General features: G+C 40.2%; 1 protein-coding gene across 1 annotated transcript in view; it reads right to left on the bottom strand.

Annotated features, from left to right (window-relative positions):
- Positions 1 to 630: 630 nt before the first annotated feature.
- Positions 631 to 15994, bottom strand: part of KIZ (kizuna centrosomal protein) — a 48521-nt gene continuing 33157 nt past the window's right edge. The window contains exons 11-13 of the mRNA XM_084283382.1: positions 11076 to 11172; positions 3023 to 3066; positions 631 to 739 (exon numbers count right to left, since the gene is read on the bottom strand). Coding sequence (XP_084139508.1) covers positions 639 to 739; positions 3023 to 3066; positions 11076 to 11172 — 242 coding nt within the window. The 3' untranslated portion in view covers positions 631 to 638. The remainder of the gene's footprint in view (positions 740 to 3022; positions 3067 to 11075; positions 11173 to 15994) is intronic.

Below are 15994 nucleotides of genomic sequence, written 5' to 3'. Positions count from 1 at the left end.
AGCAATATTGCCCAACGACACGTTTCATACTTCCAGTAGCTGGGACCACCCTCAGAGTAAGTTTAATTCTGTCAAGCTAGCAGCCAGTTTGTTTTTTGACTTAATGGGTATGATTTCCAGATCGTTACTGACAGACACCTCACTCGTGACAAGCTATTCATCTCTGTCACGCAGGATTACCCACAATACAGCTGCATCCTTGGCCTTGTCTGCTGGCACTGGGCAGGACCTGCAGACAGCCAGCTCCAGGAGCAGAAAGAAATGGGGTACCATACAGATGGACCCAGCTCCCTCCTCAAGGAAGTTGTTTTAAAGACAGCCGCAACCCTCTGAGGTGAAACACTCAGGGACTAGCACTATGTAACCATCTCAGGGCCAGTGGACACATCTTCATTTGGTCCCCAAGAACAAAGACGTCACAAGTGGGCTCAATCTTATGGGTCAGGATTTCCTTCAGATTTCCTTTCCTTCAACTTATTAGTTAAGAGAAAACACACATACAAGGAGGCTATATATAATATTTATTTTGCATTTAAAATTTTCTTCAAATACAAAGTGATGAGGTGCACTTTCACCATAGCAGCACTCCGACCTTGTCCAAGATGTTGATTTCTTTCCTAAAAGCCAGAGGTGGAATCTCAATCATAGAAGTCAAATTCATCTGCTTCTGTGCTGTGAACTTGTGGATGCAAAGCAGCCTCACTCTCCGAGCTGCTGACATCAGATATGCCCCAGAAAGCTGAGAGTGAAGAAAAAAAAATTATAAAATCTTTTCCATGTTTATATCACCACAGACATAATTTTACAGCTCTTTTGAGGTAGCCAGACACCAAGGTTTGTAAAAAAGGTCAGTGTTTCAAAACACTGCCAAGCCTAGGTGTGCACTTTGGATACAGTGTGTTGTCAACAAGTTGTGGTCTCTTAATCGAGCTGCTGTGCAGAAACAGTGCACTCATTTACAAGTCTCACTTCATTGTTCCTCAAGGTAGTTTAAGGGAACATTTCCACTCCAAGCAATTTACTTGACCATCTGCTGCATGAATTACAGCTTTGTCTATCATGTTCTAATTTCTCCCTCTACTTGACCCTGAAGTGAAGTCACAGTCAGACCATGACATCACAGAGTTGGCATAAAAATGAAAATGATGTCACAAATAGAAAAACGCCACTTTGTGACAGGATCAAATTCAGGCAAAAATGACTTCAAAGACCTGGACGGCTTTAACAAATAGATCTGGTAATTAGCAAGCAATTTCACAGAAACAGAATCACATTTAAATTTGAAGTGCCTGAGAGATTCCTCAATATGTAAATTAATTTGACCCATGGAAGGAAAAAAAAACAGAAGCCTGACACATGGGGAAGTACACAAAGCTCTTCAGGATGAAGGCCTGATGAGATGATTCATGTGTGAAGGCTGCCAGCTCAATCGTGCAGTAACTGTTAATTTTTCCATTTCCCTTGATTTAAAAGAGAAAGGAAACAAAACCATAACAAAAAAAAACAAAACAAAACATATCCTTTTCTCTCCAGCAAAAGTAGTTTCTTCACCACAAAAGGGCCACCAAGGACTGCTGCTGATCAGCAACAACACTGGACTCTGAAACCTTTGAGACAGCGTTTGAATTTAAAAGTAGTCCCAGGACAGCAATAAAAATAGGCTAAAGGACTTGGGGAAAATGCAAGCACAAGTCAATATAGAATTCACAAGCACAAGTGCTCCTTTCCACCTTGGACTCACAGTGCCCTGGGGCAGTGCAGGGGAAGGGGAGGGACATGGGCACCTGAACCCACACTTCTCCCTTCCCTGCCCCAATGAATTCCCTCTCTACAGTGGGTTACAAGGGGGAAAGAACTCATCTTTCCCCCTTGTAACCCACTGCAGAAAGTGGCCACAAGCCAGCATGTCAAGCCTACAGTTACTTCCAGAGCTACACTGTCTGCCTGTTCCTGACCTTGTCAGAGGGTGGTTGTTTCTCCAACAGTAGCACAATAGCGGTGATGCCCCAAATGAGGCAAGACCCAAATACGGATTCAGGCAGCAGCAAGAGAGGAAAGCTGTCAAGCCTCATACAGAAATTGCAGCTCATATTTGACTGAAGTACTGTTCACATACTTTGTGCTTTTGATGGCACAAGCTATATAAACACCTTATCTACAAATGCAGCAGCTGCATCTTTCATCCTATATCCCTGGCCCCCTGGCCCGCAGGCCTGCGCTCTGCCCAGGCCTGCCATGAACAGCAGAGTGATGCAGGCTGCACATGTGGGAAGAGAACAGACATGTCAAAAGGCTCCAAAAAAAAAAAAAAAAAAAAAAAAAAAAGAAAGCTCCCAGCAGAGAAGTACACGGGTGACAGATGTGCCAGAGGCACATGAACAGCAGCAACACAGCCATCCTTAAGCCAGTGCAGATCCTACTCTTCTGAAATATGTTCTGTACAGTTCAGGATTGCTGACGTCCAAGCAAAGAGCTCATAGGTCCCAGTGCTGCCTTTGCTTACAGAAGGCTCGATTAGAGTTGACTTCAGACACCAGTGGTTATGGTGGTTAAGAGTAAAATCAAGTAGAATGAAAACACACAGGGCCCAGACCTTTTTTTAAAGGAAAGATTGCTTGCTCGTGGAAAAAAAAATTGTTCCAGACACAGGTAGGTACATGAGGGTGTCTGCACATGACTACAGTAAGCTTGTAAACAAACATGCTGCTGCCCACCTGTTCCTACACCCAGTATTTCAAAGGGGAAGATCAAGAAACAGTCAGATTTTTTCTTCACTGCCTGCTATGTGTTACTATTTAATTTAAACCCTGAAGCACAAAGATTAGTACTGCTTCCAAAACATATGCACTATGAAATGCATCCTCTGTGGTCCAGGATTTCTTATGTCAGCTATTTGCCTGTACCGACAGAGGGAAATTCACCGTTTTCCCAGCTCCTTAATAACGTTTGTTGTAGAAAATCCCTAAGAAAAAATACACTAAAAAAGATATTGATTTTAAATAGCATAACATTTGTTTCTTACCTTTGGATTTTATAGCAGTTACAAATCCTTTCCTGATTCCAGTCCTGGAAAAATAGAAAGATTTTAAATATTTACCACAATGCCACAAAATTAAAATATAAGGTGACTTTTTTTCTAAGCTATGACATTAAAGAAACATCAGCAACTTCTGTAACTTTTTTTTAATAAAAACTCCTAGGGTTTTTCTTCACTTTTTTTTTTTTACTTTATAAAAGGTGGAAAAATTATCATGCAACAGGGACATTGGTCCAGATGTTCAAGGAGAGTGATTTGGAATCATTCCTTGCTAGCACTGCTGATTTACACTAGTAGTGAATTAAGGGTACAAAGGATCAGAGCTTCATCTATCTCTTGCAGTCTTTCAGATACACAAAGAAAATAAAGAAAAAATCCAAACAAAAATAAAAGCACCCCCCCACTGATGGTCACTGAACTTCCTCATTTCCCTTCCTGTCAGTGCACTCCTCCAAGTTAGCTACTGAGTTCCCATAGCATCATCCGTGTCCCTATGTAAATGTGCAATCTCCCAGCTGCCTTTGATCTACCTTGATGTATATGCAGTTACAAGTCTGTTCTGTTAAATGACTGCTCTTGTGTCTAGAGCATCACAGGCCCTTTTGAATCTCTCAAACAAGCTGGAATCATTTTGATCTTTTGTGTGTAGCATGTGTATTGTGTTGGTGCTGTGAAATAATCTCATAGGGGCAATGATGTAGGAGAATTAACTGTTATATTAACAATCCTGCAATAAGCTCTAAAAATAAAGCCTCAGCTGATTTTAATAAGGAAGATCAAATAGGAGATATTTGTGACATTACTGCGTGAACCAGTAAAATATAAGCAAATGTCAAGCTGCAATTTGAAGTGGTTGCTACAGTTAGAATAGAACTCAGTTTCCAATCAGCTGTCAAAATTTCAAACAAATTTGCTGCATTTCATTTAAAGACATGGCAGCTAACACATAAGTACTTGAAGCAGGTACTTAAAAGTATTCAAACACTACTGCCAGGGAGGTATTTGTGAAGGAGATACAAAAAAAAAAAAAAAAAAGATAATTCACTGCTTGTCTTATACCACTGTAATCAGTAAGAACTTGTGATTACAACTGGAAAGCTAAACTTAAAGCAGGGGGAACTTTCAGCACATTACAGCTACCTATGTTACAGCAACTCTTCCCTTCATGCTAGTTACATCATATTCCTTTTCTACGAGCTGTGAATGTCATTAGCACAAATCTTTCAAGGGATACAAAAATTCCCCAAAGTAGAATATTAAACATACCCAAAGTTCAGCCAAGATACCAAACCAACATTAAAGTACTAGCAACAAGTAACAATACTAGTTAAGTAGCAGTGTGACATAACTAGTTACATATTATTTAAATAAATAACTTTAAAATGTGTTAGCCTTAAAGACTACCTGACATTTTGTTAGCATGCCCTCCAAACCCCCTTTGGTTTTATTCAGTCAGATCCTAACCTGTATTACACTCCCACTTCCAATTCATTCACTTGACAGTACATTCAACAAGTATTTTAAGGCAGATACTACGGTTTGAATCCCGCAGTACACCAAACACCCTTAGCTCTTGCTCACTTTGGTGAGATTTTCTGACCCTCAGCATTTCCCTGGAGGTGCTCAATATATCCCAGGCTCGGCCCATAACATGTGCTCAAGAGGATGCAGCTCTGGCAGCTGCATCGTTCTTCCCCTGGGCACAGAGTAGGAAGCCACTTGTTGCTGAGTTGCAAATTGAGAGGTGACTTCTGTGGCAGACTGCACAAGAGCCATTTTATCTTCAAGTATTTCATTAAAACAAGATCATGCAGCTGACAGTGACTGTTTACACTGCTTACTGCTTCGCCTTCCATTGTCAGGAAGGGAGATGTATGGGCTTTTACTATTCAGCCTGGAAGCGACCTTTTGCTCCACTTTTCTCCTTGGTTCAAGCCAAGATCAGACATGAGGGGGCTGCTCATGTGGACCCAGAGCCTCTGCAGAGCCATGGACCATCACATACAGCTTGGACACGGGACGACCAGAGGAAGACCACCCAGCTCTCAGGGAGCTCAGTCCCTCTTGCACAGCTCAAAGCACTATGCGGTGTTCCAGATCTGCCTGAAAGGCAATGTCTCAAAAGTTGTAGGTGGACAAGGACCACCATAGCCATAGGAGGACCTGGAAACCTTCCCTCCTTTTCCCCCAGCTTTCCCTGAAGAAAGTGGCCAAATATGATGGAAGAAGGGGGAAAATAGATGCCCAAATTCTACCAAAAAACTTCAGTTTGTTAGGGTTCATCCTCCCAGGGCAAACTTATGTCCTAGAGCAGAATTCACTACCAAAATAGCACAGAGGTTTAGGGCTGCACATCAGCAGCTGGGCTTTGGTGTGACAGAACAGGGAGTATATAAAAACACTAGGAAAAGGTCTGGCACAAAAGCTGTTGGCATATAGAGAAGTGCTTGGGGAGATACAGAAAATGGAACCAGGAAGTTAGAAAGGCCAATTCAGAAACAGCTACTCTTCCAAACCAAACCTGAAAAATACTGCAAGACAGTTTTGTAACAGGGAACAGAATTCTTGAATTATGTCTGAAGTGGTAGTCAAAGCTGACAAGATGCAAGAAAAACTCTACATTGCAAAATGTCCATACTGAGAAGTCAGAAAATTTCAATCATGACCGTTATCATCTGCTGTACTGAGCACACAATAACCACACAGACCTCCGAGGAGAAATTTTAGGAGCATAAATGCAGAAAGGCCAGTTTCCCTGCCTCGACTAATCCCCCGTAGTGACCCTTCGATATCCATTTACACATTTGCTTCTTTCCTAAAATAATGGCAAACTCAACCCAGGCTCTAACAAAGAAAAAACCCAAACCAGTTTAACTTCAAAGGGCCTTTTAATCCATCCTTTACTCTGATGAAATAGACTTTTTTGTGCTGAAGATACTGCAACAGTAAGAAATGAAAAAGCTCCAAGAAAATATTTTTCCTTCCATAAAGAAAACAACATTAAGAGGAAAACACCAGACAAAAAAAAAAAAAGCCAAGTTAGATGCATCTCACTGAAAAACAACAGAAAACGTTCACTGTAGCCTTGGTATCTTTTTTGTTAAAGCACTTGTTGAACTACTCTTTCGGTATCAAGAGAAAATGACACTCAAGTGCCACAAAAAAAAAAAACAAAAAAAAAAAACACATCCAACACGTCACAAAAGAAACACCCAAACACCAAGTTTCATCAGAAAAACAAAATGAAAAGCATGGAGGTTTCAGGAACACTGATACTCTGGCTGACATTGTCAGAGGTTTACAGGTCTGTGTGCCTCTGCTGTGTGAAAGCAGCGCTGAAGCAACACGCTGCAGAACACAAAAAGAGCATTTATTTTTCACAAGGTAGGCTTAATAACCCTCATTGTAAGAGGTGACAGAGCTTTTCCCCTATGCTATGTGGGGATGCAAAGCTGCAGATCTACCTGTAAAAATCATGTTCTGAAAACATCTAAAAGCCTTTTAATAATATCAAGCCAGGCTACTCAGTGCCAGTGCTTCTGATGTGACAAAGCCTCAGTGCGGTGTGCCCCTGTGTGATAAATGCAGCTTTCCTGCAAGCTGCTGGAGGAGCCTGACGGCACTATCATTTTCTGCTGACAGTTTGCTAGAAATTGGGCATCACAGAAACATACTGAATTTATAGGGTTGGGAATAAACTAACAAGTCTACTCATCATCCTCCCCCCTACATTTTCTGAAAAATTGAAAGAGTAATAATGAATTTCAGTAATTATACTGCAAATATGACTCCCTTATTTTAGGATACAAATATCTCTATCAAGTTACATTTAAGGTCATTCCCTACTTCGGTATCCCACTTTGAAGGAAAAAAATATTCTTGCCTAGAGAAACTGAGACCAAAATCTGTAACCGTCTAAGGACTTACTCTATTGCAGGTCCCATGAAACTATCTTGGAAAGACACAGGGCTTTGCTGCAGAAGTAACAAACTAAACGTTATTTCCTCCTTCATACAAATGTAATGCACACAGATACATATTGTTGCCTCTCCCTGCAAACCGTTCCTCACTAATATTCCTGAAGCATCACCACTACAGCATCACTGTTTCCACAGCATTCGGCTTCTAGGATTTAGAAAACATGCGATACATACAGAATTTTCAGGAACATCTGTAATGTCAGAAAACACACCTGAGTTTACAACCAACCTCTTAAGGAAGTGGCTTGACAATTAGAAGTGCTGCAGAAGGATAAAACCATCAGATATGGACTCATTTACGCACACACATCTCTAAGGATTCAGGAAACGGTCTGCATCATCCCACGCTGCCCCTGCATTCCCAGGGCTCCTCCGATGCTCTGAATCCCTATTTCATTGTTTTTGAAGTTCCTAGTAAATGCACATCCTGAAAACCCCCAAACCTCTGATATCTCTGGTCAAAGCTCCAGCCAAAATAGACATCTTTCCCCTCACAAGTTCATTAATCATCATCAAGGTTTAATTTATTTATTAGAGGTAGAAGATGCAAAAGTGAATTTGAGAGCTCGTACTTCAGCAAAGTCTGAGTGCCCTCTGATGGTCAACCTGCTGCCATACATCGTGACACAGCAAGGGAAGTGCCCTATTAGTTATAGCTAGTTTATTATTAAATATCTCCTCTGAGAATAATTAAAAGGATGAATTATAATCTGCAAACTTTTATTTACCTATCATTAAATCTGTGTTTGTTAGAGGTAGCTTTTGACTAAAAAACAGCCTCCAGAGACCAGGTTGGATTACTTCCAGAAAACAGATTAATCAAAGTTTAAAATACTTTACATGATGTTTATTTCCTGACAAATTAGAATTTTTATCTGGTTCTCAGTCTATAATACATACTTAATCTTCAGATTATTTTGAAATGAGACAGAGTAAACAAGTGAAAGAAAAATAAACTGCTTGCATTAAAATACAGAATTATCTAGAAAGCTAGTGACCTCCTCTGGCTGGATCTATTGCTACAGGGCTACAAAATGCCACACACATCGTCTTCTGCCCGCTCTTTTGGGGGCGATTCAGTCCTGACTTACGATGCCTTTTCCCCCAAGTAATTATATAATTTAGTACGCTCTTTTCTCTTGCAAAACCTCAACTTCAAACTAAAAGTTGTATCTCCGGGCAGTTAGATATTCTTTCGGTAAAGTAAACAAATCCTGGAAAAAAACAGTTTGATACCTAAGGTAGAAGCGGACAATATTTGCAGGAGAAGAGGAAGCTCTGGCATGCACCTCCAAACAAAAGGGAACAAGTGGTCTTTACTCAGAGAGCAGCTTCCTATTAAGACTCACTCCTTCGTACATTATGCCTTTCATCCCCACTCAACCACAAAATGATTTTGCTGTAGGAAATACAATGGTAGAAAAAGATTTACATTGAAAGAATCTTTAATAATAAACTGTTGCAGATCTGCCTACTTCCCCATGATTTATAATACAATAAACATCAGATTCTATTAAGTCTCATGCACTGAAGACATGCACTGAAAAACCGAATATGAAAGAACTCAATTCTTCCCATCTCCAGTACCATAATAGTGAAATGAGCATGTATAAATGTGCTAAGAGTATCTCTTTGCATCTTTTATAGCTTGTGTGTATTAATCTGTAAAGCTTATTAAGAAAGTCATTGCTATGCAAAGCAGCACCCAATCTCTTTCTCTTGCTTTTCAACAGAGTGCAGTGTTTAGCCAATAGGACTGGTCCCCTTCCCCTCATTCTGCATTCATAACATGCAACATTTGCACAATGTATCTCTCAAAGGCTGCTGAATAGAAAGCCTTAATACTCATGTAAACAACTGCAAACCAATTACTTAATGAATCAGGCCCACACATAATGAGGTGCCAGACAAAGAGCTATAAATGCATTTTTGCGCCCAAGCCTCTGCTTTAAAGTAAAATCCCTCAGCTGTAGTTTGGGCTTAACTGGCACATCATAATTATTGTCTCTAGGACATCAGAGGAAGCCATTTTTTTTTTTATTTAGGTCCAGCAGGGTCTTTTTCGAGGTCACTCATCAGCTCAGTGACAAAACAGAGCAAAGAAGAATTTATAAAAAGTACCACAGCAGTACTACACAGTTATGTTTATTCTCAAGTAGTGGGTTTCGAGACCACTTGTAAAAGCAATAAAGCACAAGAAGTGACTGCAGTAAGTGGAGCGCTTAAACGTAAGCGGCCAAGAAATTTCACTGCGTCCTGACCGCAAACAAGCAGCAAGCTGCATTTTCCATTTTGCCTGCTTTACTACTTTTGCTTCACTGGCTCTCAGTAAATCCAATGTCAAGTGTCCAAAAGCAAGAGTTTATTAATAAACTTCATGTTTAAAAGGGTGCATTATTTCTGAGGCATTCTGGAAACAAAATAAGCTGTTGCATGATTATTTTTAAAGCAACACCACAACGTATCAGTGCCTCAAGTGCTCTTGCTTCCCAGCAATGAGAGGCATAAAATAATAGGGCAGAGTGATTTTTAAATCCATTACAAATAAGAATTAAAAAAAAAAAAAAAAACCACTAAAAAAAGTGTCTTATGAACAGCATCTGAAAAACACAGAAGCTGTCAAACATTATTAGCAAGCAAAGCAGTACCAAAAGGTTAAGAAAAAAAAGCTTGGAAACTTAAATACAAATAATTAAAAATGTACTATTTAAACATAGGTATTTAATAGTGATCCTGTAAGCAAGTTCCCCAAGGCCCAATCCTTCTCTTCCTGCTGTGCTGGGCTTCAGTGAATGACTAAAATTTAACATTTAAAATTCATCTACAGGAGTACCCTCGAATTTCATAACATTTGGTATTATTCGGTGCATCACTTTCAAGCAAAACTAAGTTCCAGAAAGTATTTAAAAAGAAAAGCTTGAATCATGAGAATTAGTCCTAAACAAAAGCATGAATGTCCTTCATCAATAATCAATATACTATTACAGCTTGTCTTTATTTACCGTACTGAAGAATTGCAGGAAGATTATGGTTTTTAACAGAAAATATAGAACAAAACTTGCAAAGTCAGAATAGTCTTCTATAACAAAACTGGTCTCATCAATAACAATACAAAGAAGCTACAGAAAGATATCAATGTCTTATCAGGAGAATGAGTTAAAAATTTATCAGGATGCTTTAAAGTCTTTTCCTGAGTGTTATTAATGGCCATCTTCAGCCAAGGAGCCACACAACAGCAGAACCCGCTTGCTGGGCTGTTCTAATAAGAGCAGATAAGAATCTAAAGCCAAGCCAATATTTCATGAGATGGCTGTGTTATATCCTATTTTCCGCTGCTGCTGCTTGACCACTAATTTGATTGTTGCTGTTTGATTACCATTACATGCCAATGAAGAATACAGGGAACATCTAACAGAAGTGCTCAGGGACCAATAGCGAAGTGCCACATTAAAAAGCACAGAAGTGTTTTTTGTTTGGTTTTGCTAAGAATAAAAAAAAAAAAAAAGAAACAAACTGCATTCTTTAGGTAAACAAAAGGCCATTAAACCTACTCAGTCAGAAAGCAAGACATATATTGTAAATATCCCAAAAATAACCGGGGGGGGAGGAGGGGGGGAGAGGGAGGAGGAAATCTATAGACTGTGAGAAGTGTTATCCAGTTACAGCTAGTTTACATCTCAGCTACATCAAGAAGAAACCCACCACTTTATTTCTTGAAGACTTTATGTTTTCTGTCTGCCCTTTTCCTGACAACTTCTATTGTCTGGCCTCTGAGTAGCCCTACTGAGAGCAGCTGTACACGCTAATTTGTGGTTCACTGAGATGTCAATTGAGTCTTAAAATGAGAAAACAACAGCTGCAAAACAATACTTGGCTTTGGTGCAAATATTTTCTAAGGTGTACCAGAGTTTAAGTTGTTTCATTAGACAAACCTAAATACAAACCTTAACCCTAGATCACATGAAAAAAATAAAAATAATCAGGAATTCAGTCACATTCTACCAGCATCTCTCATTCTACTGCAACATTTCAAACGTTAAAGGATTTAACAACTTTACCTTGAGAGGTCACCACTTCTTTCACTGGATGAACTCCTTTCTGAACACATTTCTTGGCTTTCTTTTCTTCTGGAACTATCATTACCAATATCGCAACCTGTTAACACAAAATATAATTTTTAAAATAATCAGTCTGAAGCCATACATTCTCTGCTTCCAGTGAGGTGTTATTCTGATGGTATTTTTGCACACTGCACAATACATAATAAACGCATCTACATTCCCTGCAATCAGTGAAACTCAAATGAGCATTTAGAAAAGCACACAGCAATATTTTCACTTCGTTTTCCTCTTGGAGCTACTCTCGGTTGTCTTTGCATAAGCTGCATGTTGCACACACTGAGTGGGCCAGGCACTACTGCCATGGCTGGACAGACGGACAGAGAAATCCTCGCTCCTGGGCCAGAAGCCACAAGCCCCTTGTCATAGAAGACCCTTTAAGGCTCATTTACCCCACATCACATTCAACCCAGAGGGGCTCCATGTCACATTTGGTTTTTGTCATGCTGGAAAGGAAAAAACATGTACCTATGCCTAGATTCTACCTCTGTTCCAGTTAGCTTTATTTTTCACTTTTTTTTTTTTTGAACAACAGTCAGACCTCATAATGTGCCGTTCTGAGCAAGCACCCATGTTATTTTGAAAAGGATACATGCAACAGCCATGCTGCTGGATCGATGAGAGAGTTTAGAGAGGAGGAACCACTACAGTTACAGGATGTGCCTCAAGATATTTTGCTCAAGATTAGGTAAAAATGAGTTAAAAATATAGAAAACAAGACTCCTTAATCACTTAAATTATCTGATGGTTTTTTTTGTGAAACTTTTGCATGTTTTAACTCATTTTACACAAAAAAAAGTACATTGACATTAAGAATTGTATTCTATCACATCAACTTTAAGCCAAACTTAATTTTCTTTTCCTTTTTATCCTTTAATTCTTATTTACTTAATCAGGAAAACTGGATATTTTTATTCTTCTTCCTCTTGAATATATGAATATATATTAATTTATTTTAATATTATTTAATATAACACCTTTTTCAACCATTCCCTTTTAAATAGAAAGCTGCATTAGGGAAACACAAGTCTTATGATCTTTAGGACTTAGCAGCCAAACAACCCACTATTTCAGTCTTTTATCCATGCTTTCCTTTATTTCCTCTCTGCTCTGTGCATCTTGTTTCAGTTCTGTACAGATAGATTGATTTTTAAAAAGTAAATAGAGTAAAATTTATTCACTGGAATGGTACAATTGCTCATTTTCATACTTTCTAAAGAACATGACACTCAAGTAAAAATCTCACTTTAAAAGGCTACTTTGTACTGCTAATTAGAATTGGGACACAACAAAACCTTTATACACCTGTGTATAATTTCAGTCTTCCCCTCCTGCCCCAGGACATTATAAACAAGCCCTGATCATGGAGAATTTCCCAGATGCAAGCTTGCCAGTAGCTCAGTGCTGCAGACCAAGTGCTGCAAGCACACAGCGAGAAACCACTGGCCATAAAGAAATTAATATTTGTGCTTCTTTGCACATTACTTTCAGAAAGTAAAGAGAAAAATAATCTATTTCAATGTAATCATTTCAGAACTCCTTGAAATTGTTTTTCACTCCAGCAGTAAAACACTTAACAGAAGTGTATTTTTCAGGACTCCTCATGCATTGTTCAAAGTACAACGCACAAGCAGCTGAAATTACATGCTCATGTCTTGCCTGGGTGTAGAGCTGGGTTTACTTTGGGAGGGACAATCCTCATTGCCTCAACAACGTCTTGCATAAAGCAAGGTGTGCCCAGCTAACAAAATGCTGTGGGCAAGTATTCAGAACCCACCTGTGCATGCTCTCAGGCTTGGCTTCAGCAAGTTCACAGCTTGCTCCTAAGATGAGCTCACTGCATTCCAAGAGGGAGATGAACATCTAGGTTGGTACCATCATGGTTTTAATGTCAGAGAAGTGACAGGTAACAGACCTGCAACCTCTGTATCTCTCTGGAGCAAACAAGCAAAGGATAGAAGAAGAGGGGTCCTCTGCTAGCTATCCTGATCCCTCCAGCTCTCACCCAGCAGTGGCCCTTCTGCTTGTTCCTTCCCTGACATGAGGGACTCCTCCTGCATCTCCACCCATGGCTCACACCACTACCCATTCTGCAGCAGGGGTGTACCTACAAACCCAAGGAGGTGCCAACCATGCACAAGCAACTTGGGCGTGCCCCTCCACTCTGATCCATTTTTGTGCTGCATGTCCTAGTTTCTCATTATTCTGCTTAACAAGAGCTCCAGAAACCAGATACCAACACCTGTCCCTTCCTCGTATGAGCCTCCCCATCGGTCCTCCACCAGGCTTTTTCCATTCTCGCTGGACACTCATCCCATCCCCCCGTAACACGGAGCCCATCTCTGATCCAGATGTACCCACCACACCTTACCCAGTGGCACTTCCAGCCCATGTCTTTGCCACCTTTGCTAAAACTCAAGGCAGGACACTCTCATCTTGCAGCTTAGCATGCACACAAGCCCCAAGACCATTCACCATGCTTTCAGTGCCTCCACTGGCTCTCCTTCCTCCACTACATCAAACAGTAGCACAAACTACTTGTTCTTCACCTTTGAGACCCTTCAGAGCCCAGCTTTGCCCTACCTGTCAGTTATAATACAATGCTGGGCTATCGATCCCTACTTCTGCTTTAATTACACCAGACTTCCTTGCCAATTAGTCTGATTGCCCCCTTGAGCTTGTGCTTGCTTACATGCTATGCACCCTACCCTACATCACCAGGTGATCTTTCCAGGCACTCACAAATCCACCAGCTTACCTTTAAAGACAGCCTGGGTGATTCAGCTGTGTTGCAATGCCCATGAAGCATCTGACAATGTTTAAGCAGTTACTGCACAGTAACCACCACTTTGTGCACCAAGCAATCATTTCGCTCTTACCTCATCCTACCCCATTCATCTGCCTAATCCCCATGCCTTTAACAATGTGTCTGCATTGTAAGTTAACAGAAGAAAACAGTCTCAATTGCAGACGTTCAGTACTTATGACAAAAATAACCAACCTGGCTGTCCTGCAACACTTCATTCACCATGGTGGTTAAGCACAAGCAATTGGGGCAATGCGCAGGGTGGGAAACAGAAGATAAAAAATAGATTGTTAGGAGAAAGTGTTGAAGCACTTTTCTTCACTCTGGATATAACCACATTGTGCAGATCAGGGTATTTTCCTTCATAAAGCCCACCATATTTCAGGCTAAACACAAATTACTGCCAAATTTAAAACAGTACATTTATAGGGGGGAGGTTGCTTTGTTTTGTCTTTTTTTTTCCCCCAGCACACATGCCTTGTCCCCAAGCACAAAACAGAACACTATGGCCCTAGTAAAGAAGATGCACTTAGTGGAAAAGAAGCAAAAAATGTACTGGTTTAGAGCCCAGCAGCAACCATCAGCTCCATAGGACACAAAGGACAACCACCATGGACAAGCTCACATTAGTGGCAAGAAGCATCACTTAAAAGATTTCTTTTAGCCAGTTTCAATGGTGAGGAAGGCTTCTGGAGTTCCTCAGCTCCACATTAAAAAGCTGGCATTTTGAGCATTTGCTGTATGAACGGCTGGGGCCTACTGTACAAACACAACTGAGGAAGCTTGATAAAACTCAGCCTTTAAACTCAAATTGGGATGTTAATAATGAAAAGTAAATTCTTAATCCAGTTGTCTGAGCAATACTGCAGGAAAACAGAAGCTGTTTTGCCGTGGATGACACAGCTCTCCTCACACTGTTTCCCCCCAGTGTATTCTTCCCTCAACTCAGAATTAGCAAAGGATCTGAGATACCACTGTTAATTAAAAAACACTCCACACTTTTCAACTTTGAATTAACTGCACAGTTTGCGTGGGTCTGAACAGCTTTCACGTCAGCTTTTACAATTCTATTCAAAACAAAATTGGTGTACTTTTCTTCATTCGCATTCCAGGAAAAACTGCCGCAGTTGCATAATGAACCACTAGCACTTTGTTCTGTGCAACAGTTAAAATGATCTTTGACCCTGAACATACTGTACCAGTGCAGAATATGGAAGATACTTTTTCCCCCCCTTCCATGTGTTGCCCTACAACCTAGGTGCCAGTGTTCATCAATTTATAGTTAAACATCTCAGTGACAAAAAAAAAGGTGATGCTCTTGGCCTCCCACTTTCAACTTTTATATCTTTCTGATTGTATTATCTCTCAGAGAGAAAAAAAAGCACACACCTTTCAGCCATCAAAACCAGCATCTATACCGCTGTTACACTTAAAACCCTTCGCTGGAGGGAAAGTCATTACAAACACTGAAGAGGTTGTTGGTAACAACACAACGTTTGACTTGGCACATCTGTAAATGGGAGCAGTGCAAGCAGTTCCCAAAGTTGCTGTTTTTTTTACAATGCAAACTGGGAGAACAGGAGTACTACTGTATTCACCCCAAGGCTCACATGCAACCTATACAGTCCACAAGTGAAATTGAGAGCTGTGACCTAAGCACAAAGCACATAAGCAAGCAGTACAAGTAGGCATTGCTCTACTGGGAGAGGAACAAGAGCACTCTGAATGGAAATTAAAAGCTATAAACAGCTATCAAACATTATTTCCAATAATAATCAATAACCCCATATGCAAACAGAGGTAGCTGGGGGGCAAAAGATCCCAGCGCCTTTGCAAGCTTAACGCAGACATCTCTCTCATACACAAGTGAGAATATCCACAAAAAGGAACTTCGCTGTTTGTGTACCTTTATCAACAATAAAATAGTTAGCAGCTTGAGTATTTCAGCTGTCACTAGACTTCAAAGTTAATAATGCCTTGAAAGGAATGTTATCTGGATCAGCTGAGCCTGCAAGCTGTGTAGTTTTAGTTACCTTGGCAATATTTATTGCAT

The sequence above is a fragment of the Netta rufina genome (genome assembly GCF_964035555.1).
Source record: "Netta rufina genome assembly, chromosome: 3".
Classification (NCBI taxonomy): domain Eukaryota; kingdom Metazoa; phylum Chordata; class Aves; order Anseriformes; family Anatidae; genus Netta; species Netta rufina.
This window is presented reverse-complemented; position numbering and strand designations above follow the sequence as displayed.